Below are 21426 nucleotides of genomic sequence, written 5' to 3'. Positions count from 1 at the left end.
ATTTTTACCAGTGAAACCAATATAACATCTCCACATTCACAAATATACATTTCTGACATTCAAAAACAAAACAAAAACAAATCAGCGACCAATATAGCCACCTTTCTTTGCAAGGACACTCAAAAGCCTGCCATCCATGGATTCTGTCAGTGTTTTGATCTGTTCACCATCAACATTGCGTGCAGCAGCAACCACAGCCTCCCAGACACTGTTCAGAGAGGTGTACTGTTTTCCCTCCTTGTAAATCTCACATTTGATGATGGACCACAGGTTCTCAATGGGGTTCAGATCAGGTGAACAAGGTGGCCATGTCATTAGTTTTTCTTCTTTTATACCCTTTCTTGCCAGCCACGCTGTGGAGTACTTGGACGCGTGTGATGGAGCATTGTCCTGCATGAAAATCATGTTTTTTCTTGAAGGATGCAGACTTCTTCCTGTACCACTGCTTGAAGAAGGTGTCTTCCAGAAACTGGCAGTAGGACTGGGAGTTGAGCTTGACTCCATCCTCAACCCGAAAAGGCCCCACAAGCTCATCTTTGATGATACCAGCCCAAACCAGTACTCCACCTCCACCTTGCTGGCGTCTGAGTCGGACTGGAGCTCTCTGCCCTTTACCAATCCAGCCACGGGCCCATCCATCTGGCCCATCAAGACTCACTCTCATTTCATCAGTCCATAAAACCTTAGAAAAACCAGTCTTGAGATATTTCTTGGCCCAGTCTTGACGTTTCAGCTTGTGTGTCTTGTTCAGTGGTGGTCGTCTTTCAGCCTTTCTTACCTTGGCCATGTCTCTGAGTATTGCACACCTTGTGCTTTTGGGCACTCCAGTGATGTTGCAGCTCTGAAATATGGCCAAACTGGTGGCAAGTGGCATCTTGGCAGCTGCACGCTTGACTTTTCTCAGTTCATGGGCAGTTATTTTGCGCCTTGGTTTTTCCACACGCTTCTTGCGACCCTGTTGACTATTTTGAATGAAACGCTTGATTGTTCGATGATCACGCTTCAGAAGCTTTGCAATTTTGAGACTGCTGCATCCCTCTGCAAGATATCTCACTATTTTTGACTTTTCTGAGCCTGTCAAGTCCTTCTTTTGACCCATTTTGCCAAAGGAAAGGACGTTGCCTAATAATTATGCACACCTGATATAGGGTGTTGATGTCATTAGACCACACCCCTTCTCATTACAGAGATGCACATCACCTAATATGCTTAATTGGTAGTAGGCTTTCGAGCCTATACAGCTTGGAGTAAGACAACATGCATGAAGAGGATGATGTGGACAAAATACTCATTTGCCTAATAATTCTGCACTCCCTGTATGAGCTTGTGCAGACGTGCTGCACAGCCCTCTCAGCCGAGGTCACCTCTCAGGCACGTCACAAACAACCATCGCATTCATCTCCTAGCAATCCAACAAAACACATGTGATCACATGACGATGTAATCCACAGTCACACCGTGGTCTCTCCTGGGGGGTGTAAGGCTACAGGGTGTGAATGCAATACCTCAACAGGGAACTATTCACACACACGTATGGACACACACACACACACACACACACACACACACACACACACACGGAGTCTCTGCATTGCTCTTCTATCTGTTTATGGTTCTTTTGTCTCTCTCACTCAGTGTGTTGCTGCAAGGTGTGGTTGGTCACAATGAGTGGGTGGTTCCTCTACCATATGGTCCCTGGACACACACATGATTACACGCACGCACACACACACAAACATAGAACATGAGCTCTAAAGAAGTGGTGATTCGGCCTTGACTGTATCTTCACTTGCAGAAGTCCTTCGTGGTATTTTCGTGTTCATGTCTGTTTGTTGTCTGTTTCAGACACGAAACTGTGAATGATGTGTATTAAATTATTATAATGATTTTATCTGTTAATCTTTAGTACCACAAAAAAGCCTTTATTTAAAAGACCAGCTAAAATAAAATAACTGTTTTACATGGTCATTCCACTCACAGATGCACATTTATTGGACTTTTCACAGTTTTTTTTTTTTACATTCTATTATGTCTTTTTACAGTGTTTATTATTTTATGTATAAACCATTTTAAATTTGACTTTATTTCTTTGATGTTTTGTCTTTTTGATGTATTTCAAATGACTTATTATTACATATTATTTAATTTTTGCTTTGATCTTGTTGTGCCCTGTTATCATCTTGCTGTGAAGCTCTCTTGTGAGAAAAGTATCAAGCACAGTCTGACTGACGGGTAAACGGTCTACGATTTGGATCCAGAAGCCTGAGGGACTGATAAGGACAGGAGGGATATTTGGGGTTTTAAGCTGTGGTTCAGATAAAGAAGCACTTGTGATGTGAAACACTACTTCTGAACACAAGTGCCAAAGAGCTTATGGTCTTCAAGGACACATAAAGAAGTGGTCATGTGACAGCACGTGCTAACATGCTGTATTATGTTAGAGCAGCAGGTTGCTCCTGAGCTGTCTTCAAAAACAGGCTCAGCGTAAAACAGCAGGTCTCCGTCTTAGCGCAGGAAACTCAGTGCTGACAGCAAATAAATGAAATCACTGATGTTGCTCCTGAATGGCTCCACCTGCGACAGCTTCTGCCTCTCCTGGGGTGAGGGCTCTGATCAGGCCGTGTGGCGACTCCAGGTTTAATGAAACTGATCTGAAGCAGTGGAATATTTCAACATTATAATTACATCCACAATATTAAAGCCATCTTTTGATCCTGAACCATACTATTAACGGCTTAGAGGTGCACCATCACCCTTCCTTTCATCTGCCTCCACAAGTGGATAAAATACTTAAGAAAAAAAAGAATCGAGCGAGGCTCACAGCTTTCATCTGGATCCAGCCAGTCAGCCTGTTACGTGGAGAGAAAAGGAGCGTGCATGTAGTTTTGTGCTGTCGGGGTTCGTCTAGACGGCGTGCTCAGCAGCTCCAGCAGCCTTCCAGGCAGACAGGCTATCCATTATTCAGCTGCTGGCAGGCTTCTGGTGCTCCACAGCCAGTATTACTATTTATGCTGGTACAGTTTGTGAGTTAGTGTCTCAGAAAAATACTGTATGCAAGTTAACAAGTAATTAACTTCAGTTCTGACTGTAGAAAATCTGCCTGAATTCATATCTGCAGCTAATTGTGTTCCATCAATAGCTCAGAAGTCATTTAAATCGTGCTCTATCTCCTCCCGGGCTTTTTGATTCATCACACCAGCCAGGTAATGCTAGCAACACTGCTGAGTCTGCACAAATCTGACAGTTAAAGATGGAGATTAACACTTATTCACAGTTTCACAATCACACAACCAGAAACCGGGTCAAAGGTAGCCTGTTTTTGTCCACCCAGCAGCCGGGGCTGGGTGATGCATCCATGTTTTAAAACACCCCACAGAAAATTAAAGTTGTAGGTCTTCTTTGTGAATGAGTTTATTTCCAGTTTATCTCACAATAACATGTTAGTCTGGATCCAAAACAACAAATTACAACACAAACTAACCAACCAGACGGCTGGAAAATAAGTAAAATTACAGTTATTGTCAATAGAGTCTGAACTTGAACTTCCTACCTTCACCTTAGTGGGTTTGGGTTAACCAAAATTGCCCACAGGTGTGAATGTGACAGCGGATGGTTGTCTGTCTATGTGGCCATGTCCACACTAATATGTTTTCATTTGAAAACGCATCGTTTTCTCTGCGTTTTGGCCTCTCGTCCACACTGAGACGGCGTTTTGGGTCAAGGAAAACGCAGCGTTTTGAAAACACTTACATTTTAAAACGCAGTTTTCGTGTCGCAATGTGGACAGCGAACGCGGAGACTTTTTGAAAACGATGACACATTTTAGTCATGTGATGCAGTCATGTGACCAATTAAGCCAAGATAGTGGAGGGCATTACACAGCAGTTGTTTTGTTTGCTCTCAGTTTTGACAGCCCTATTAAAGATTCATATCAGTCTGTACATGCTCCAGATAGCTTTTCTTCAAATTCTTTAATTCTCACTCGCTTTTGCAACTTTGTACTTCTGTGTTACTCAAAGCAACAACTCCACCTCACTGTTAGCCCATTTAAAAAACTCGGTGCTTATCCTCGACATTTTGCCGCGACGTTTCAAAGAGCCGGAAAGTAAATAAGCAGCAGACAGAAATGAGGCAGGCTGAATCTCCTTGCGTTTCACGCTTGCGTAGAACTGGAACGTAAGCGTTTTCGGCCGTTTCAACGTGGACGCACAACTCTGTGAAAACAACTGAAAACACTAGTGTGGACGTGGAGCGTTTTCAGACGAAAACACAGTTTTCAAATCTATCCGGGCTAGTGTGGACTGTGTGTTAGCCCTGTGACAGACTGGTAACCTGTCCAGGGTGTACCCTGCCTCTCGCTCTAAGACAGCTGGGATAGCTGGAGCATGAATTGGATAAGCGGAAGAGAGTGAATGGATGGACCTATGGTTACGAGCTATGGCTAGCAACTAAAAACGTGGCTGGGCTCTCCATTAGAGAGAGTGAAGAGCTCAGTCTTTGCCTCCTCGATACTTATTAGGTCAGGCGTTTTTGGCATGTCTAACTGGGAGGAGGCCCCAGGGCTAGATTCAGGGCAGCCTGGAGATATTACATTCAGGGCTGGACTGGGACAAAAAATCGACCGGCCCACCAGGTATTATAAGAAAAGCCATAAAGCCTTTGAATGAAAACAAATGCTGTTGTGACAGTGATGTATGCTGTCCTGTTGGTATATGTATAATTTCTATACATTTTACATCAGATGAAAAGTTGGGTCGTAAGACTCAGATAATTATTTTTTAAAAGCTAGACATTTTAAATGAGAATAAGAAAGAAAAGTATTTCTTTGTGCCCCCCTCTCCCTGTTAATGCCCCACCTGGCCCCCTGGCAAAACTTTGCTAGATCCGCCCCTGCACAGTTACCAGCTGTCAGCTACGCAGAAAAGGATCCTGGTGTTATTTGTCTCTCAGAAACAGTTCATAACTTCAACTCATTCATGTCACCTAAAAGGTAAACCTGTTTCTCCATCACCTGTTCAGCTCTGATGATTCAGTAAGGACATCTCCTGGTTTCATCTTCATGTTTCCCTCTCAGCAGATAACCAAACCGACATCATGACCAGCAGCTTTTACAGCTGTGGCTCCAGCAAACATCAGCTGATACTAGAAATTAATATTAAATAAATTCTAACAACAGCTGATCAAGCTTAAACGTGCTGCTGTTGTTTAGCGCGACATCCACTGGTTTCCTCTTTCTGGCACAAAGTGGGAGATAAACAAATAAGAGAGAAAAGCCGATCAGCTGATCACTGATCAGTTTCATGATTGAAGTAGCAACAGGAGAGGGAGGGAGGGAGGGAGGGAGAGAGAATGAGAGAAGAAGAGGCAGCTGTGCAGCAAAGACACAGAATACCTCCAGCTTTGTGTCTTTTTCCATCCTAGCTGAAGTACGGGACAAACTGTGTTCCTTCTCAGCTCAACACGAAACGCGTAATATTTTCTCTGAATACGGGACAATTCTGTTTTTTACTGACATCTGAACTTGGGAACGCCCCAGAAGAGCCAGATGAGGAACCGTGGGAGAGGGAGGTGTGCTGAGACTGCAGCCACAGCAACACAGATGCGGATAAACACCAGAAGTTGGATGGAAGTCACCTTACTCTATTTTTCAAGTTTACCCTCTTATATTGGCTTATCTGCAACTCAATGAGGAGTACAGCTGTTCATATCTGCCTCATTTAATACTTTATACTGGATTTTTAAAGTACTTTCCAAGTAACACTTCTGCAACGGCAAGAACAGAAACTAATGGGCTGATAATGTTCGGCTTCTGGCCTCGATTTAGTTGCGCTATTATCATTATGTGTTTTATTCGGTTTAAACTTTAATTCTTGTGAATGTGTGATGTGCTTTCAAGTGTTTTGTGTCTAAAAATACAGTAAAGGTTTAATAGTTAAGACGAAGACTCCTGTAGTGATTAACGACACCCGGTCAGTGCGCTCGTTCAGGGTTGCTGTGACTGTGCGGTGTACGGGTCACAAACAAGTGTTCTTGTGGGAAAACCAGTGACATAATGAGTTTATTTATGTATGGGAATTTTGCTTAAACAATAACTAAACTCATTGTTTCATCTGCAGTTTAAAGTAATACTGAGTATTTTTTATCTCTTCTTTGATACAAAGCAGTCAGAATATATTACTGGGTCAAAAAACTGATGTTTTCCTGACTTATTTGATCATGATATCGAACTGAAAATGAATAAATGACTTCATTTGAGAATCATGTGCTTTACACCTTTCTGTGTGGTTTGTTTCTGGTAGAATAAGAGACTTGCATTGTAGGTCATCAGGTCTAATTCACTCAGAGTCAAACAAACCATCTCTGGGGTTAAAAATAACTTCAATGGCAGGTGAGACAGAGCCAAAAGACACACACACACACACACACACACACACACACACACACACACACACACACACACACACACGCAGTCCTCAGTCTCCTGAAGAGGCCGAGCCCAAAGCCACAGGAGCCAAATGGGTCATTAAGTCCTCCCAGCTTTCCTCGCTCCCGTCAGGCTGCCGAGGTGTCAAAGCCACAACCGGGTGGCCTCCTGCTTCACATGGGGCCATTAAAACATTTCAGACACACCCCTAATTTCCATGGCAACCACTGCCTCGCCATCACCCCTTCAACAACAATGTCGTGTTCATCACTGCTTTCTTCCACTGGTAGAAGAGCACTTTCACACCACTACACTCGATCTACGCTGACTCGTATTTGGCTCTCCGGCTCAGTTATCGGCCTCACCTTTTCTTCACACAAGGAAACCAGAGAGAGCAAAGTGACAACCCCGCTAACATCAACTAACACCAAGCTCAGCTACGTGACATTTGTGTCGATGGTCACAGAGACAAATTAGGACATCACAAAGTCGTAAAATGTCTCACCTTTTTATGACTAAGAGGCACAACACCTGGCTCCCTAATCAACCGTTTTTTCCGTCAAGAAGGAGGCGTTTGCTATGAAATGAGACAGCATGACATTCGTTTACGATCACTTCAATGATACATCAGTCCAGGAGCTCAGAGAATCACAAATGATACAGAGGGTGCTAATGCAACCAGTGTACTAAATCTGGTAATTACATTACAGTTGCATTTATGTCATGCTGGGTGGGAACATCAAACAAGCACACTTCTTTCATCCTGCGCTACAATCAGCTGATTTCAGTTTGTGTGTGGGAGGAGTTAAATGGTGGAGCGAAGTAGAACTTGTCAGCGTCTCCATCCCAGCAGCCAGCCTGTTACCTGATCTTCGACAGGTAACAGACTGATGGGCAGTCAGGCTTGCAGCCTCCATGTTTCTACAGTAGAATCACCATGACGACCACTTTAAAGAGCCTTTGGGCTGGTTTTGATGCTTTGTGTAGACATTGAAATAAATACCGGATGTGTACTCTCGCTAAGACATTAGCACAGGGATTATTGGTGTGTGGGACTGTAGCTTATGGTTTATGTCATTAACTGGTAATTATGTAACAATGTGTTTCAGGTCATTTTACAAAGTAACAAGAAAACAAATGTAACAAACTGGTTTTGTTCTGGGCAATTAAGCAACGTACTGCATTACTTTTAGGAAAAATAATTACTTTTCATGGATACTTTGACTAAAAAAGTAATCCCCCCCCCCCCTCCCCAAAAAAAAGTAACTGGTTGCAACTGCTGGGAAAACTGGGACTTGGGCAAAGGGACCGTGGTGACGTCACTGTTTTTGTGCCACGCATCCATAACGGCACATATCATGTTTTGTGCATGCTAAATACGATACCTACAGTTTTTAAAAATCCAAAAACACTGAGGTGAAACTTTAGCTTTAGCACTGAAGGGCAGAAAGTTGTTTGTCCATCCTTTTAATTCAAAGTTGCCTCAAATGTCAAATAAAAGTTACAGCACCCTCGTCCGCCTCTAATCAATAATATGCAGCAACCAAGAGCCACAAATCCTCTCTTCCAAAATCATAAATGGCGAGAGAACCCCCCCAGAAACAGGAGCAGTGCTCTGATTTCTGCTGAGCCACCTAGAAACAGGAGCTTCAAGCAGAACACAGTGAACATGCTGAAATCTAGAAGGATGTTTCGCTTCATTAAAGGCAGAGCAGCTGATGTATAAGCACAGTTAGGTAGCACTATCAACTTGTGAAAACTTGCCTATAATCTTCCCCAAATATTCTTGATTCCCCAAACGAGAGCAGAAAAAGACATTTCAGAGAGAAGAGAGCAGCATGTGTCACTCTGTTCCTTGATGTGCATTTCAGAAATGACAAAGTAGAATTTCCTGTATTCATTCATTTCTTTGTCATCATTTTTCCAGTAGAGACAGACTGATAATATGTGAACTGGGAGGAAACTGGTGCAGAGGCACTCATAAAAACAGTGTTTTTATTTTTTTCAAGGTTCAGTAGGAAAGAAATTTGAACTACTGGGATGAATAACTAGAAACATACAAGCTCATTTTCATCAAAACGCGACATCCTCATAGTTATTTCTTATAAGCCTTCATGTTTTTTCTTCTCATAAATGTAAGTCTTTTCTAGGGCTGAACGATATATCGCATTTGCGATAATATCGCGACATGATCAAGTGCAATTTTCTAACCGCAAAGGCTGCGATTATACTCTGGACATGTCCAAATTCATGGGCTGCATCCTCCTGAGGCCGCATTTGTAGACCGATTACGTCACAGCGACGCGCCGAAGGCTGTCCAAATTACTACCATATCCCAGAATTCATAGCGCGGCCCAGCCAAACTCCAGTTTCCAGCAATGGCGGCCGCTACTAAGTTTTAAAATTACTCATACTAATCTTTCAGGGTCACAAAATAAACTTTTAACATATTTTCAGGCGAGAAAGTAGTTGTGTAAACATCAAATATCTGCTCGGTTTATCAAGATATCCCATATTTGCAAAAGTGCTTCGACGTTTTCAGAGGCGTCTGCTACCCACCAGCTCGACAGCTAGCCGGGAGCTCGAGGGTTACTGATGCGGCCGAGAACGGCACAACTCCCGGCACATCATTTTCAGATCACCGTGGAGTTTCGCTGCTCGGGTTAAACGTAATATATAAGTCACTTAGACAACCTAAAAATGTTATTGTTGGGCTTTTTTCAGTGTTTTGTTTGTTCGTGAGTAAATCGGTTTGGCTGAGATTAAAGTTATTAGATTAGATAAAATAAAACTTTATTAATCCCCCGGGTGGGTTCCTCCTTGGTTTTCACACAGCTGACTAAACGTCAAACAGAAAACTTATTAAACAGAAGTATGAGACAGTCGAGAATTTACACCAGTGTCTGGTTATATTTTAGATAGCAAGAAGCAGACGGCCGAGTTTATTAAACTCCACCGAGACAGCGGTGACGCTAATCAGAACTAGACCGTCCAATTTCACGCCTTTAAACTTTAAAGGCGTGTTTGTGTGTGTGTTTATACAATTGCTATTATGTTTGCACTTTATGTGTAATGTTACTGACTGCAGAGATCAGTAAGATGTGTGTATTTTTTATTTATTAGTTTTATTTATTTAATATTATTTTTTAATTGAATGACTGTCTAGTAGTTCACAGATGTCGAAAAACTGAGTGTGGTAAAGCCACTGATTTTGTTTATGTATATTTCTGCAATCTGCACATTGTACTGACTTTCATTTTAATGTTTACACCAGGGTTCCTTGTCAGCACTTTATGCTCAGATGTTTGTAAGCTAAAAATAAACTATTGTGTATGTTCAAATATACTGTTGTGATTGAAGAAGTTAAATAAAAATGTCAGTCATCAATTCATGCATCACCTCATGTCATCATAACAGAGGTCTGTCTTCCAGGAAAGAACAGTTTAAAATTAATGTAATATAGTATGGGCCATACTATATGATGTATTGCTTGTCTTTGTTTAATAATACAGAAGACAAAGACCTTAAAAAATAATCGCATATCGCATCGCAATTGCAATATTGGGGCAAAAAATCGCAATTAGATTATTTTCCATAATCGTTCAGCCCTAGTCTTTTCTGCGCATGAAAGTTCAGTAAGCCGGTGATTCTGAATTTCCATGGATGTGAATGCGAGCGTGAGTGATCGTCTGTGTCTCTGTGTTAGACCTGTCGTGGGCGTACCTTGCCTTTAGCCCTATGACAGCTGGGACAGGCTCCAGCACCCTAACGACCATGTTAATAAAATCCATGGATGGAAATTTGATAGTTTTTTCTCATGAATTTACAACTTTAATCTAGAGATTTTTTTTCCTCAGAATTTAATAGCCTCACTGAGCCACTTAATGTTTTATTTTATTTTTTAAAAAGAATTTTTAAACCGTCAGTGACCCAAATACACCATCATGCCCTAGCTACAACCTTTTTCCCTTTCGGCTGCTCCCTTAAGCGGAATTTACGGTTCAGCAGGGAGACCACATTTGCAATCCACTGAACCATAGGTTCTCTGCAGGTAAACAGGGATGGCCCATCTACCTGCATAGAGCTCAGTGGTCAGAGGGAGGCAGTGAACAAAAATATGTAATAAAGCTGGTCTGGTACCCACTCTTGCTTGTGCTATTGTTGTTTTATGTGTAATTTGTTCATGCAGAAGTAAAGCTATGGAAAAAAATCTAAGGTTTGACAAGAGTGATGTGATCATACTGTGCCTGCACAGCGAAGGAAAAAACACAAAAATGTAACCGTTAAAAATCCATAGAACATATCAATACAGTGATCAATAGAGATTCAATCATCTGAAGTCCAAAGTTTAAATGACTTTTGTAGATTAAAGTATGCCTGAGATCAAGCCCCCCCCCAAAAAAGCATCATGCTGCACATTTTCATAACATTTGTTCTATGAAAATTTGGCAGCACAAATTATAACAGAAGAAGAAGAAACAAAACTAACAGCATATACCGTGCTTAATGTTTTCCACTGGTTCACTCAGTTACTATCATCTCCAGCTACAACATTAAAGGGATGTACACGTTAATAAGTCAATAATTGTGATCCCACCACACATATAAGATTCCACATAATGTGTATGTCTTCTTTAGTACATGTACTTGAATGCCCAACTGTGTAATTTTGACTTAAGTAAAAACGAAATACTTCTATCACTTCTTTCTAAATCAGTTATTACGTACTAAACAACCTTCAGAGAAACTTTTCATCTGTGTTTGGACTCACTGCTGCACATAAGTGTGAAATCTTTTGTGTTTTCTGCCAGATTTGTCTCCTGCATTTATTTCTGATGATATATTCTGATTTCCCGTGGTCCCCCGTGTGCCTTGCTCTTGGTCTCCACATGTGCCACCCCGTGGAAAAAACCCTGGAAACGCCCCTGCCGGTGTAATAAAATAATAATCATACCACCCACTCCTCAGACTGTTACAAGCTCTGATCTTTGTGCGGGTTTTATGGGCCTGCAGGTTCCGGGCCGTTAATATAGAGGTGCAGTGGACAGAATAAGGAGATAACAGTGCGCTCCCAGCCTACAGTAATCATTAACCCCTTCTATTCTCACGCAAATGAGCTCCCAGCGCACCATGCCCGACTGAGAATGGAGATGCAGGGCTAATTCAGAGATAAAGTCCAAAGGTTCACTCACCACTTGTCCGGTCGTAAATGTAAATCCCACAGTGCCTGCGTGGTAATTTCCGACACCGGGACACCACGTCTCCTGTAGTGGGAAAACTCCGCTACCCTGTCGGCTCAGCCCTGCTGTGCTCCGTCTCCCTCCTGGCTGCTTTTTTAACAGTAAACTTGCCGAACCCAGCCTATTGTTAGCGAGGCGCAGAGAAGGCTGCTGCACAGAAACGCCCGCCTCCTCCAGCGCCATTGGACCCCGTTCAGCCTCTCTCTCCTCCGATTGGCTGAGCCAGATGTCCCCTAGGATCCAGGGCGGGTCGCAGCGCCCCGGTTCTGAGCGCGCCGTGGTGCATTCACAACACTAAAAAATAGTGAGAAATTTTACTTTTCGTTGGGTACTGGCTCCCGGCGTTGCTTTCATGTTTGACACTGACAGTAGATCGTGAAAGCGGAAAGAATAAGGAATTTATGAAACCATGAATAAGACCTGATTATCAAGACACAGATATGGGAGCAGTCTGTGCCAGTCAGCTAAAAATGCAAGTCAAATCGTTTTATCTACGAAACATATTTAAACACAAGTAACGGAAAGATTTTTACTTTAACATGATATAATTTTGATAAATGTTTTATTGTATTAAACTAGATTATTTGTACATGTAACATGTAACAGTTAGCTAACTGTTACATGTTACATGTTACATAGCTATTTAAGATGTCTTATGTTATCTTAAATAAATCTGTTAAATAAAAAAAATACCATCTGACTCATTTTAAATTAAAAGTAAGTTTAATGTTTTTAATGTTTCTTTTAACAATGAAAACAGTTAACAGAAAATAGCTGTTAAAACAAATAAATCAATTATTTGATGATACAGACTTACTGGGATAAACGACATGGTAAACAACGAACATGTTTGGGAAATTAACTTAATGAAGAGGGGAAAATAAAAGAAACCTATGAAACAATAAATATAACAAATAGATTATATCTCCAGAACTTTCATTTGCATGTATGACATTATTAGATTAAAAATATATAATTTTGTAATCAAAAATTTTCAAAGTAAATAATTAAACAGGTTATTCTACGTACTGTTGCCTCATTAAGTGGGTCCAGTGTAAAAATTGGGGAGCCTAAGAAAAGTTGTAACGCTTTATAAAAATATGCTGTGTCTGTAATAACTGGACGAACATCTATAACTGCTCCTTCTCATTTAAAACCCGAGATAGAAAAAAGCCTAAATTTAAGAAGGTGTTGAGCCGTTTTAAGAATCTGAAGATAAAATTATATTATTTTATCTTTCGTCCTCTGGTAAACTCAAATTAAACATGTGGAGAAACACTTTTTCTGGTTTTACTTTATGGGGAAAAAACAGAAGAAAAAAGAATTTACAATAAATTTGATGTCAGTTCCATCCAATCACATATCATGTCAGGTTAAACGAGCCATGAAAAGAAGAATGGGATGGCGTCATCTAGTGGCGAGAGGCTGTTCAAGCCTCACGGTGGAAATGAGGAACGCATATAAACTCAAACGGCTGTTTTCTAGTTCTGAAAAAACAAAACCCAAGAAAGTTTGGAAAGATTTGGAAAGCGGTGGGGGCAAAATTTTGCTCAGGTCCTTGCTGAAGAAAAATTTTCTAAAATTTCCTACAATTATAAACAATACACTCACTATATACACGACTCTCACAATAAACATTGCCTGTCTTATGAAAAATAATTCCTAATTTTCCCAATTTGTTTGGACAATGATTAGAAAAACATAAAATAAGATAATAAGTCACACTGACAGAAAACTGAAAGTAAGAAAATATCTCTTTATTATCTTTATGTCTGTAGACATGTTGCTTTCAGTGGTTTCAGTGGTTCGTTTCCTCCCACACACACAAACAATTTCACACACATCAAAATGGTTTTTTTTTGCATATTGTGTGTCTATGTGTGTGTAAGCTTAAATTTTGTCCAGATATTCACAAGTAATACAGGCTGAATTTTAATGACTTTAGTAGTACTCTGACGGTGATATTTTCTATGGTGGTTCATGGTTTCCTGAGGACTGACAGCTGAGCGTAAAACAAAAGAATTTAATGGATTTAAATAAAATAAGACAAATGCAACACAGATAGTTTACATGATATTCCAAATAGAGTCTAAAACTACAAGGAAGCAACCGTACTCCAAGTCAAAGGAACATGAGGAGCTGGCACTGAAAAATGTGGGTGTCTGGGCTCAGCTTTAAAAATATGGTGAGGAGCTTGGTCATTACTGACCTCATAGCTCAGGTGTTTCAGACGTCTTCTACCTGGAGGAGACCCATGACACTTTGTTTTTCAGCAGCCCTGGGAACACCTTTGTGTCTCCCAGAAGAAGATGAAGATGGCTGTGGAGACATCCCTACTACCCCCAAACCTGGACGTGTATATGTCGTGGCTATGATGTGACACAGTTTAAGCCTACACTCTGTGCATTCAGATCCACAAACTAAAACACACGATGAAATATATAAGTGAGGCTTTCAAAGTTCTTCTTATCTGATGTGTATTACATCACTGTAGAACAAACCATAAAACTGTAAAATGTACTTTCAAAACTATCCAGTGGGCTGGGTTGGACACAAAGGCCCGGTTTAGTCCCCCAGATCACACATTTGATACTTCTGAACCTGCGCAACAAACTTTGTGAGAGCTGTAAAGTATAAAAGCCGCTTGATAGACAGAGCACTTGTATTGAGCCAAATGCTTCAAAGTGTTCCTTGATGATGTGATAAAGAACTGGCTTTCCTCCTCCAACCTCAAACAGGAAGCGCATGAAGCGAGCAGTGTCAGTGTTTATGTTACACTGACCAGGAGACCTCTGAACAGGATGGCTGCAGTCGCACAGCTCTGCTTCTCCCTGCTGTTCACTCTCATCAGCAACATTCATGCAGACGAATTTATCGTGATAATCGAGGAAGAAGGAACACCGTGCACGGGATGATAACTTGCTAACTGAGATTTGCCGCGTCAATGCGGTTAACTTTTTTTTTTTTTTTTTTTTTTTTGCCTGTCCCATTTGGTTCTTTAGCCATCAGAATTGTTGTCTGAAGACCAACAAGGATACCCAATGGATTTACTTTGCCAAATGGATCTTTGTGGCATTGCCGTATTGGTCCATTTGGTCGATCTTTGTTTTTATTATTTATTATATTTTATTTTCAGATGTTACAGACGGGACAGACATCAGTGAGGGATAGGAAAGGGAGAAAGAAAGAGGAAGGAAAGGAAAAACAGAAGGGGAGAGGGACAGTGAGAAAGGGGGGGGAGAAAAAAAATAAAAATCTCCTGGATCACCTGTTGAGAGAAGAATAGAAGACAAAAAAAAAACAAAAAAAACAAAGCAACATACTAAACACAACACCATCGCATTAATCTAGCTAAGTGTAAACAGCAGTAAATACTAAATATTCAATGTTGTTGTGCAGCACGCAGGACAGATGTGCTTCGAAGTAGTAGCCAAGAAAGGTGTAATTTAAGTCTACGAGCAGTGAACACCCGTGTGCATACCTGTGTGGATCAGCGTGCTTGTATTCCAAAGGTTTCTCCATGTAACGATCTGCTAGGGAGTGTGTGTGTGTGTGGGGGGGCACAGCCCCGTCCTCCAGGGTATGAAGCAGGTATGGAGGAGATCAAAACTCCAGACATCTAGAGGCCCCCAGAACACAAGAGACCATGGAAAACCAACAGCGGGGCAGCTGCGCCACTGTCCCACACTCAAAAAAATCAACTAGGGCATGTGTTTGATTAACAAAGTAGTAATATGTTTACATCACATGAAGAAATCATTTTTATGCTCATTAAATTATTCATTCTTTTTTGTTGAATATAAATCAAAGAAAACTTTGATGAGTTAAATTCGTTCATGGCAATCCAATGAGAATGAGGTCCATCAAACCAACGGCTCTGATAGCGTCATGTATTGCGCATGCTCCACGCCCACCGGATGCGGAAAGGTCCGTTGAGAAGTTAACGAGCGCACGTGGAGTTACTTCTTTGGCATACCTGATAGTGAGGTAAGTAATATTTCTTGATATATTTATTTAGGTTAGTGGAGTGAGAGATAAATACTATTAGTTAAAAATTTTTACCTGTGTAGTGTGGAGATTTAGAGGAGTTTTATATATAGCAGGGAGGTTGTAGACCCAAGCATTTTTCAAATGTAAGTCGGTGAATTTAATGTTTTTTTAAAAACTTAACCGGAGTCGCTAATTGTTGCAACAGAGCAAAAACTGATGAGGTTATTTTGGTAAGTTCGGTTTTTTTTTTGTTTCTGTCGACTTTGAATGAGGTTTGTTTCATGGTTATCTGCGTTGGTAGGACTGTTTTTCTTCTCTGGAGTTAGCTAACTTTGAAGAGCGGGAAAGCCGCGTAGAGCCGTTACGTCTTCGCATATAGCTCCGTGAATGAAGGGTTACTTTCTGCTTAACCGGAGTTGGTGATTGTTGGTAGTAGTGGTAAGACTGACCGACATGGTTTTGGTGATTTTATGAGTGTTTTATGATGCTCTATCTAAAATTCCTGTTTTTGTCAGTGGAGTTTAGTCGCGGGCAACCGCATTAACTGGATTGATGAAAGGTTTAATTCAACTAAACCAGCGTTTAGGGGAGTTAATAACAAGGAGTAAGATAAAATCTGTCACAATAATTGCATGTGCATTTTCTTTTTTTGTAATATATTCACTTAGTTTTCGAATTCAGAATGATTTAGGTGGATAATTGTTCGGGTTATAGTTTCTCTGGTGCTCTGCATTAGGCTGACTAACGGTGCGTTCACACCGAACGCGATAGACGCCCCTAGCTGATCGCGTGCACATTTGCACCTCGAAGCGCGTCCAGCATGAACTGGTCGAGCTTTATATGCAATTTTCACGCGTATGAAGAAGAGATCTGGGAGGAAGTAGTGCCAGACGGTATGTTATTAAAATGGCAGCTGTCAATCTAGCGTTTGAAGAAAGAGTCTCCCTTCTCTATTTGCTGTGGAGAGCAGAGCAGTGCCTAAAGGATGTCCTCACTGTACCTGGGTCCATCAGGTCTTCCACAAGCATGAGCAGTTTGGTGAGTTTCACCACTTGCTCCAGAAGCTCCGTCTGGATGACGGCCGCTTTCAGCTGTACCACCTTCTGTCCCTTGCCGAGTTTGAGGAGCTGCTGTCCCGCAGATTTTACCAGCTGGAGCGGTAGACGTGATAAGCGCGAATGCACAAAATGCACCACACAAACTGCAGTGCGTATTTTACTTCGCGCTTCAAAGGCGTCAGTCGTGTGAAGTAGGCAGAAAAGCGTTTTCTCAATGCAAATCTGCTTCCGAAGTTTAGCTGGACCTCCAGTCACGCTTCATCGTGCTCCTCCATTGACTTTACATGTAAACCTGAAGCTCTGGTCGCGTCTATCGCGTTCGGTGTGTACGCACCGTAACAGTCTTCACATTTCACAGTATGTAGATATTAACACAAATTTGTCAGAGTAATAACTTTGTTTTAATTAATTTCTCTCCCCAGAAATACATCACAAAATAAAGCCACATTCCCATGCTCTGAGATTCTTATGCACCTCCTCAACAATACATGGTAAGTTCATGTTTGCCTTATTATTATTATTATTATGTTATTTATTTTTTTTGGATGATGCAGAAGTTTAATCTCCTTGACGTTTTCTAATGCATATTTCATTTTTTATCAGTGACGTGTATGTGGCAGTGCAAGCATTGTGTTACCAGAGAGAGCAGCAGGTACAAATTACTTCAACATTATAAACTACATCATCATTACGGAATAGGTCAACATTATCTGTGCATATATGTTAATTGTCCGTGCACATTTAAGACTTGGAGTGGACTGAACACTCATGTCTATAAAGCTCATTCATCTCAGTTTACACAGACAGCTTCAAGTTCAGTAACTTTTAAATGTGAGTTATGTGACTGCAGTGACGTCTTCTCTGAGAGAGATTTTTTTGTCCATATTGGAACACATCTGCGAAGTAACGAGACAGTTAGTTGTGTGTTTCTTGGTTGCCCTTTCAAGACAAATATTTACAATACATTTTATACACACAAGAGGAAGCATCATCCACACACACTTAAAGATTTTAAAGCCAGTGTAGTTACACGTGTGGACCCAGTTCAAGTGATAGAGTCCTCTGATAACGTAAGGGCTAGCTGTTCTGAAGATGTATCCTATGGTGAATTTGAAAGTGAGTCAGTGACAGAATGTGATAATAGTGCTGTTGAAAATCAGCCCGAACTAATTGAACGGAAATTAGCAGTAATATTGTTGAAATTGGAACACATATTTCATGTTCCAGCAAAAGGATTAGATGAGTTCTTAGAGGAGTTAGTTTTTCTGTTGAGTTCAGCTAGTGTACCTCTGACAAAGCGTACAATTAGAGAAATTTTTAAGAGCCTTAACCTCCATATTAGTCAGGCTGTTATTGAAGAGCTTGCAAATTCTGTATGTGTTTCTAACCCTGTGGCTAAAATATTGGGAAAGTGTGGCCCTCTTGCCACTCCTTATAAAAGAAAACTATACTACATACAAAATTTTAGGGTTGTAGAGCCTGTTGAGTATTTTTTATCGATAGACCAAAGGAAGTCATTTCAGTACAAACGCTATATAAGAACCAGTCTATTTACCATGTGGCCTTTTGGACTCTTCCAAACTAAGTATTCCTTTTTCAAACTGCTGCCTAAAAGCTAAATATTGTCATTATGGATTCCCTTTTTTCTTAGGATGACACAATACATGCAAGACGAGCATGCATCCTGAAGTCCTTGTGTGTCTACCTGAATGAAGACCATGAGAAACTTGTGAAGGAATATACGGTCAGTTACATTCACAAGTTGTTCTGTGTTATGTAATTTGCTCCAGGAGTTATGGGTAATTTCAATATATGAAATGGTAAAATGTGACACCACGTGTGAATAAAAGATATTGCAATTGGTCCTTGTTTTGTTTCATGTCAAATTTCTGAGGTGTGAAACCAGAGACATAGAATTTAGTAAATATATCAGCATATTCACGCTGATTGCTGAATTCCTTTATTTTTTTCATATCTAGACTCAAACAAATGTATTATTGTATTTTACGTCACAGAACACTGAGGCCAACACTGAAGCCATGGAACAAACTGTGATGGGAGTGTATGTCATACATCAGGAGGGTGCGGAGCCTGGAGATGACCCAGGGAACATCGGTGTCCTGATTGAAGGCGTGGAGGTTCTCACTGGTTTGAGGAGCATTGCAATTGCTTGTGCTCTGTTATTTGGACTGATATACTGTCTGAACCTAAGCTACCCACCGGAGCTCAAATGCACTTTTGAAGTCTTGCAAAAGATTATCATGAAGCTGGATGGACAGAGGTTGTCATCCAAGGCACAGTTTCTAAAAAACAAGCTAATGGGGTGAATGAGCTTGAAACAGACTCAGGCAAGCCAGATATTTTTTTTCAAGGTTTTTGCAATGCAAATATGTGTTTACTGTTTTAAAGTTTAAAATTGTAAGTTATAAAATGTTCATATAAACTATGTGGTTTGCTCTGCGGCTATTATACAAAGATTGTTTGTTCATAACAAGTCTTATACAGTTTAAGTGTAAACACTGATTTTTGCCAGATGGCAATTGTTACAAAGGCAAATGCACACTGGTTTTCACAAATTGTTTGAGTGGAGCAGTTATACTCAAAATTGAATGTTTTCTCCACACGTTAAATAGCATAAAGTCACTATTAATGGATACAGCCTGATTAAATGGAGGACTAATGTATGCAAGCAACATAGTAATGTTGTAATATTATAGTAATGTTGAATGTTATGTCTGAGCTTTAAATTGTGTTAAAATTCATATTGTTGTTTGCAATGCATATTTTACTACATTTTACGAAAGTTGCTTTGGGGATAATATTTTTTGTCTGCAAACTATTCAACAGACTTATTTCATTTTTATTATTAGGGTTAGGGTTATTTTATTGTATTTTTTCTTTCAGTCAGCATGTCTTGATCTGGAAGTTCTGTGGTCTTAGTATGAGATGGTTAAAGGGGAGAAAGCTAGGCTGAACTGGGATCCTGCCAACTGTTTTAAGAATGTTCAAGCAAAATAAAAGAGATGGTTTTGCAAGTTATCATTTATGTATGTTTCATTAATTTAATTAAAAGTAATGTTTACATAAGCAATACAAACACTAACTGAAACATGATTGGTGTAAGTACTACAGACATAAATTACATTTGTTCATTCAACAAGATTAACATTGGTGTAACAAACAAATATTTTACTAGTTCATGTAACAAGACTGACTTTTGATGTGCCAAGGTGTTTAAACAATATAACATGAATTTAAATTAATTAGACTAACTTGGTACAAACATGTTAACTGAATAAAAATCAAATTAACTGAATGTTAATGTTTAAATTATGTTACACTTACAAACATATTTAGTGTTGAAACAACACAATCAAGATGGATTGATATAACATGATTTGTTTAGATGGAATATAGGTGGCAAGATGAAATTAAGTTCATCCAATGAATAATTTTTTTGAGTGCAGCAAGAGCTGAGGAGAGTCCCAGATGAGGGTTCACTCAGCAGCCGCGGAGCAGAAGCCAGGGGGAGTTGCAGTGACGCGCCCATGAGCTCCGCCGGCAGCCAGCTGTGCCTGAGTGACCGAGCCCCAGGCCGAGAGGCCGGGGGCACCCCACCTCCGAAGTGGCCCGAGCGAGCCCCAGGTTCCAGGCCCCGATAAGCGGCCGCCAAGGAGTGAGCCGGTGTGTACCTGGACGCCCACCCCCAGACACAAAGAACCACCAACGCACCGACACCTGAGGGAGTCCGCCACCGGCAGGGGAAGTGGTGGTGGGTGGAGATAGGCCTCCAAACCTTGGAGGGCCTGAGGTGTCCCCAGAGAGGTGGTGTCTGATACCCAACCTGACATATAGACACAGACATACAGGCACACACAGACACAAACATCCATTCCCACCCTCATGCTCTCATATGCACTCAGGTTAACGTCATTTTAACGAGACTAACGCTGACAGCACTGGTATGAAAACAGCCTGCAGAGCATCCGCACTTCTGAAACTCTCTAATCTTTAAATGTGTGTGCTGTGACGTTATTTTGCAGGCTCAGACATACTTTTCAAATTCGACTTACACCCTAAAACATTTTTTTTCATGGTTTGGTTATTAAATGTGAATGTTTACCTCTTCACCAAAGACAGACAGGTCATTGTTCAGTTGTTTTACTGATGCGACACACTTGAGATCAAAGTTGGACCATATGCATCTACCGCAGATCGGTATCTGTCAATAGTCAGAAGATGCTTTTGACAGAACTATAATAGGCCCAGTCATGCTTATTTAATTTATTTAACTATCATTTCACAAAAAATATGTCTCTTGATATTAGAAATCTCTTTGGCAAGCATGGCTATCTCGTCTTAGTCAACATGTACTGATATGCATGAATTTGAAACAATATGAAATGAAACTGAGCTCAAACCACTGAAACTATCATCTCAGATAATGAAGAGAAGTTACTCAGAATCTATAACACAAGATAAAAGCGGTGTGTTTGTCTGTATGAGAGTATGAAAACACGCACGCACGCTGCTTACAGATATGCTGCTTACAAAGGAGATTTTTAATTTCAAGAGTCAGATTTCCTGTCAAATGAAGGTGAGAAGGCTCCACCTCATCAGCTCGACTCCCGTCTGTTTTGGCTGCTCTGCTCCATAATTCACTCTTTATTTGCTCAGATTGGTTCTCCACACTCTGAATTCCTCTAACAGAGCA

General features: G+C 40.7%; 2 protein-coding genes across 4 annotated transcripts in view; one reads left to right on the top strand and one right to left on the bottom strand.

The window, feature by feature from the left end:
• pak1 (p21 protein (Cdc42/Rac)-activated kinase 1) overlaps positions 1-11795 on the bottom strand; it is a 79993-nt gene extending 68198 nt beyond the window's left edge. The window contains exon 1 of one of the 3 annotated variants that reach the window (XM_085380850.1): positions 11617-11795. The gene's annotated coding sequence lies outside the window, so the exon portion shown is untranslated. The remainder of the gene's footprint in view (positions 1-11616) is intronic. The other 2 variants (XM_085380849.1, XM_085380853.1) reach the window with 2 other exon arrangements.
• A 3701-nt stretch (positions 11796-15496) lies between these two features.
• LOC146654646 (uncharacterized) lies at positions 15497-19988 on the top strand. Its single transcript, XM_085379873.1, has 5 exons — positions 15497-15651; positions 17135-17203; positions 17316-17364; positions 18364-18456; positions 18728-19988. Exons 1-5 carry the CDS (start codon positions 15512-15514, stop codon positions 19037-19039), a joined length of 663 nt encoding a protein of 220 aa, XP_085235999.1. The 5' UTR covers positions 15497-15511; the 3' UTR covers positions 19040-19988.
• Positions 19989-21426: the final 1438 nt, after the last annotated feature.

This window comes from Rhamphochromis longiceps, linkage group LG14, assembly GCF_057381845.1.
Source record: "Rhamphochromis longiceps isolate RC_006_pf linkage group LG14, R_longiceps_female_GT1.1, whole genome shotgun sequence".
Classification (NCBI taxonomy): Eukaryota; Metazoa; Chordata; class Actinopteri; order Cichliformes; family Cichlidae; genus Rhamphochromis; species Rhamphochromis longiceps.
The sequence above is the reverse complement of the archived record's forward strand: the minus strand, read 5'-3'. Positions and strand labels throughout refer to the sequence as shown.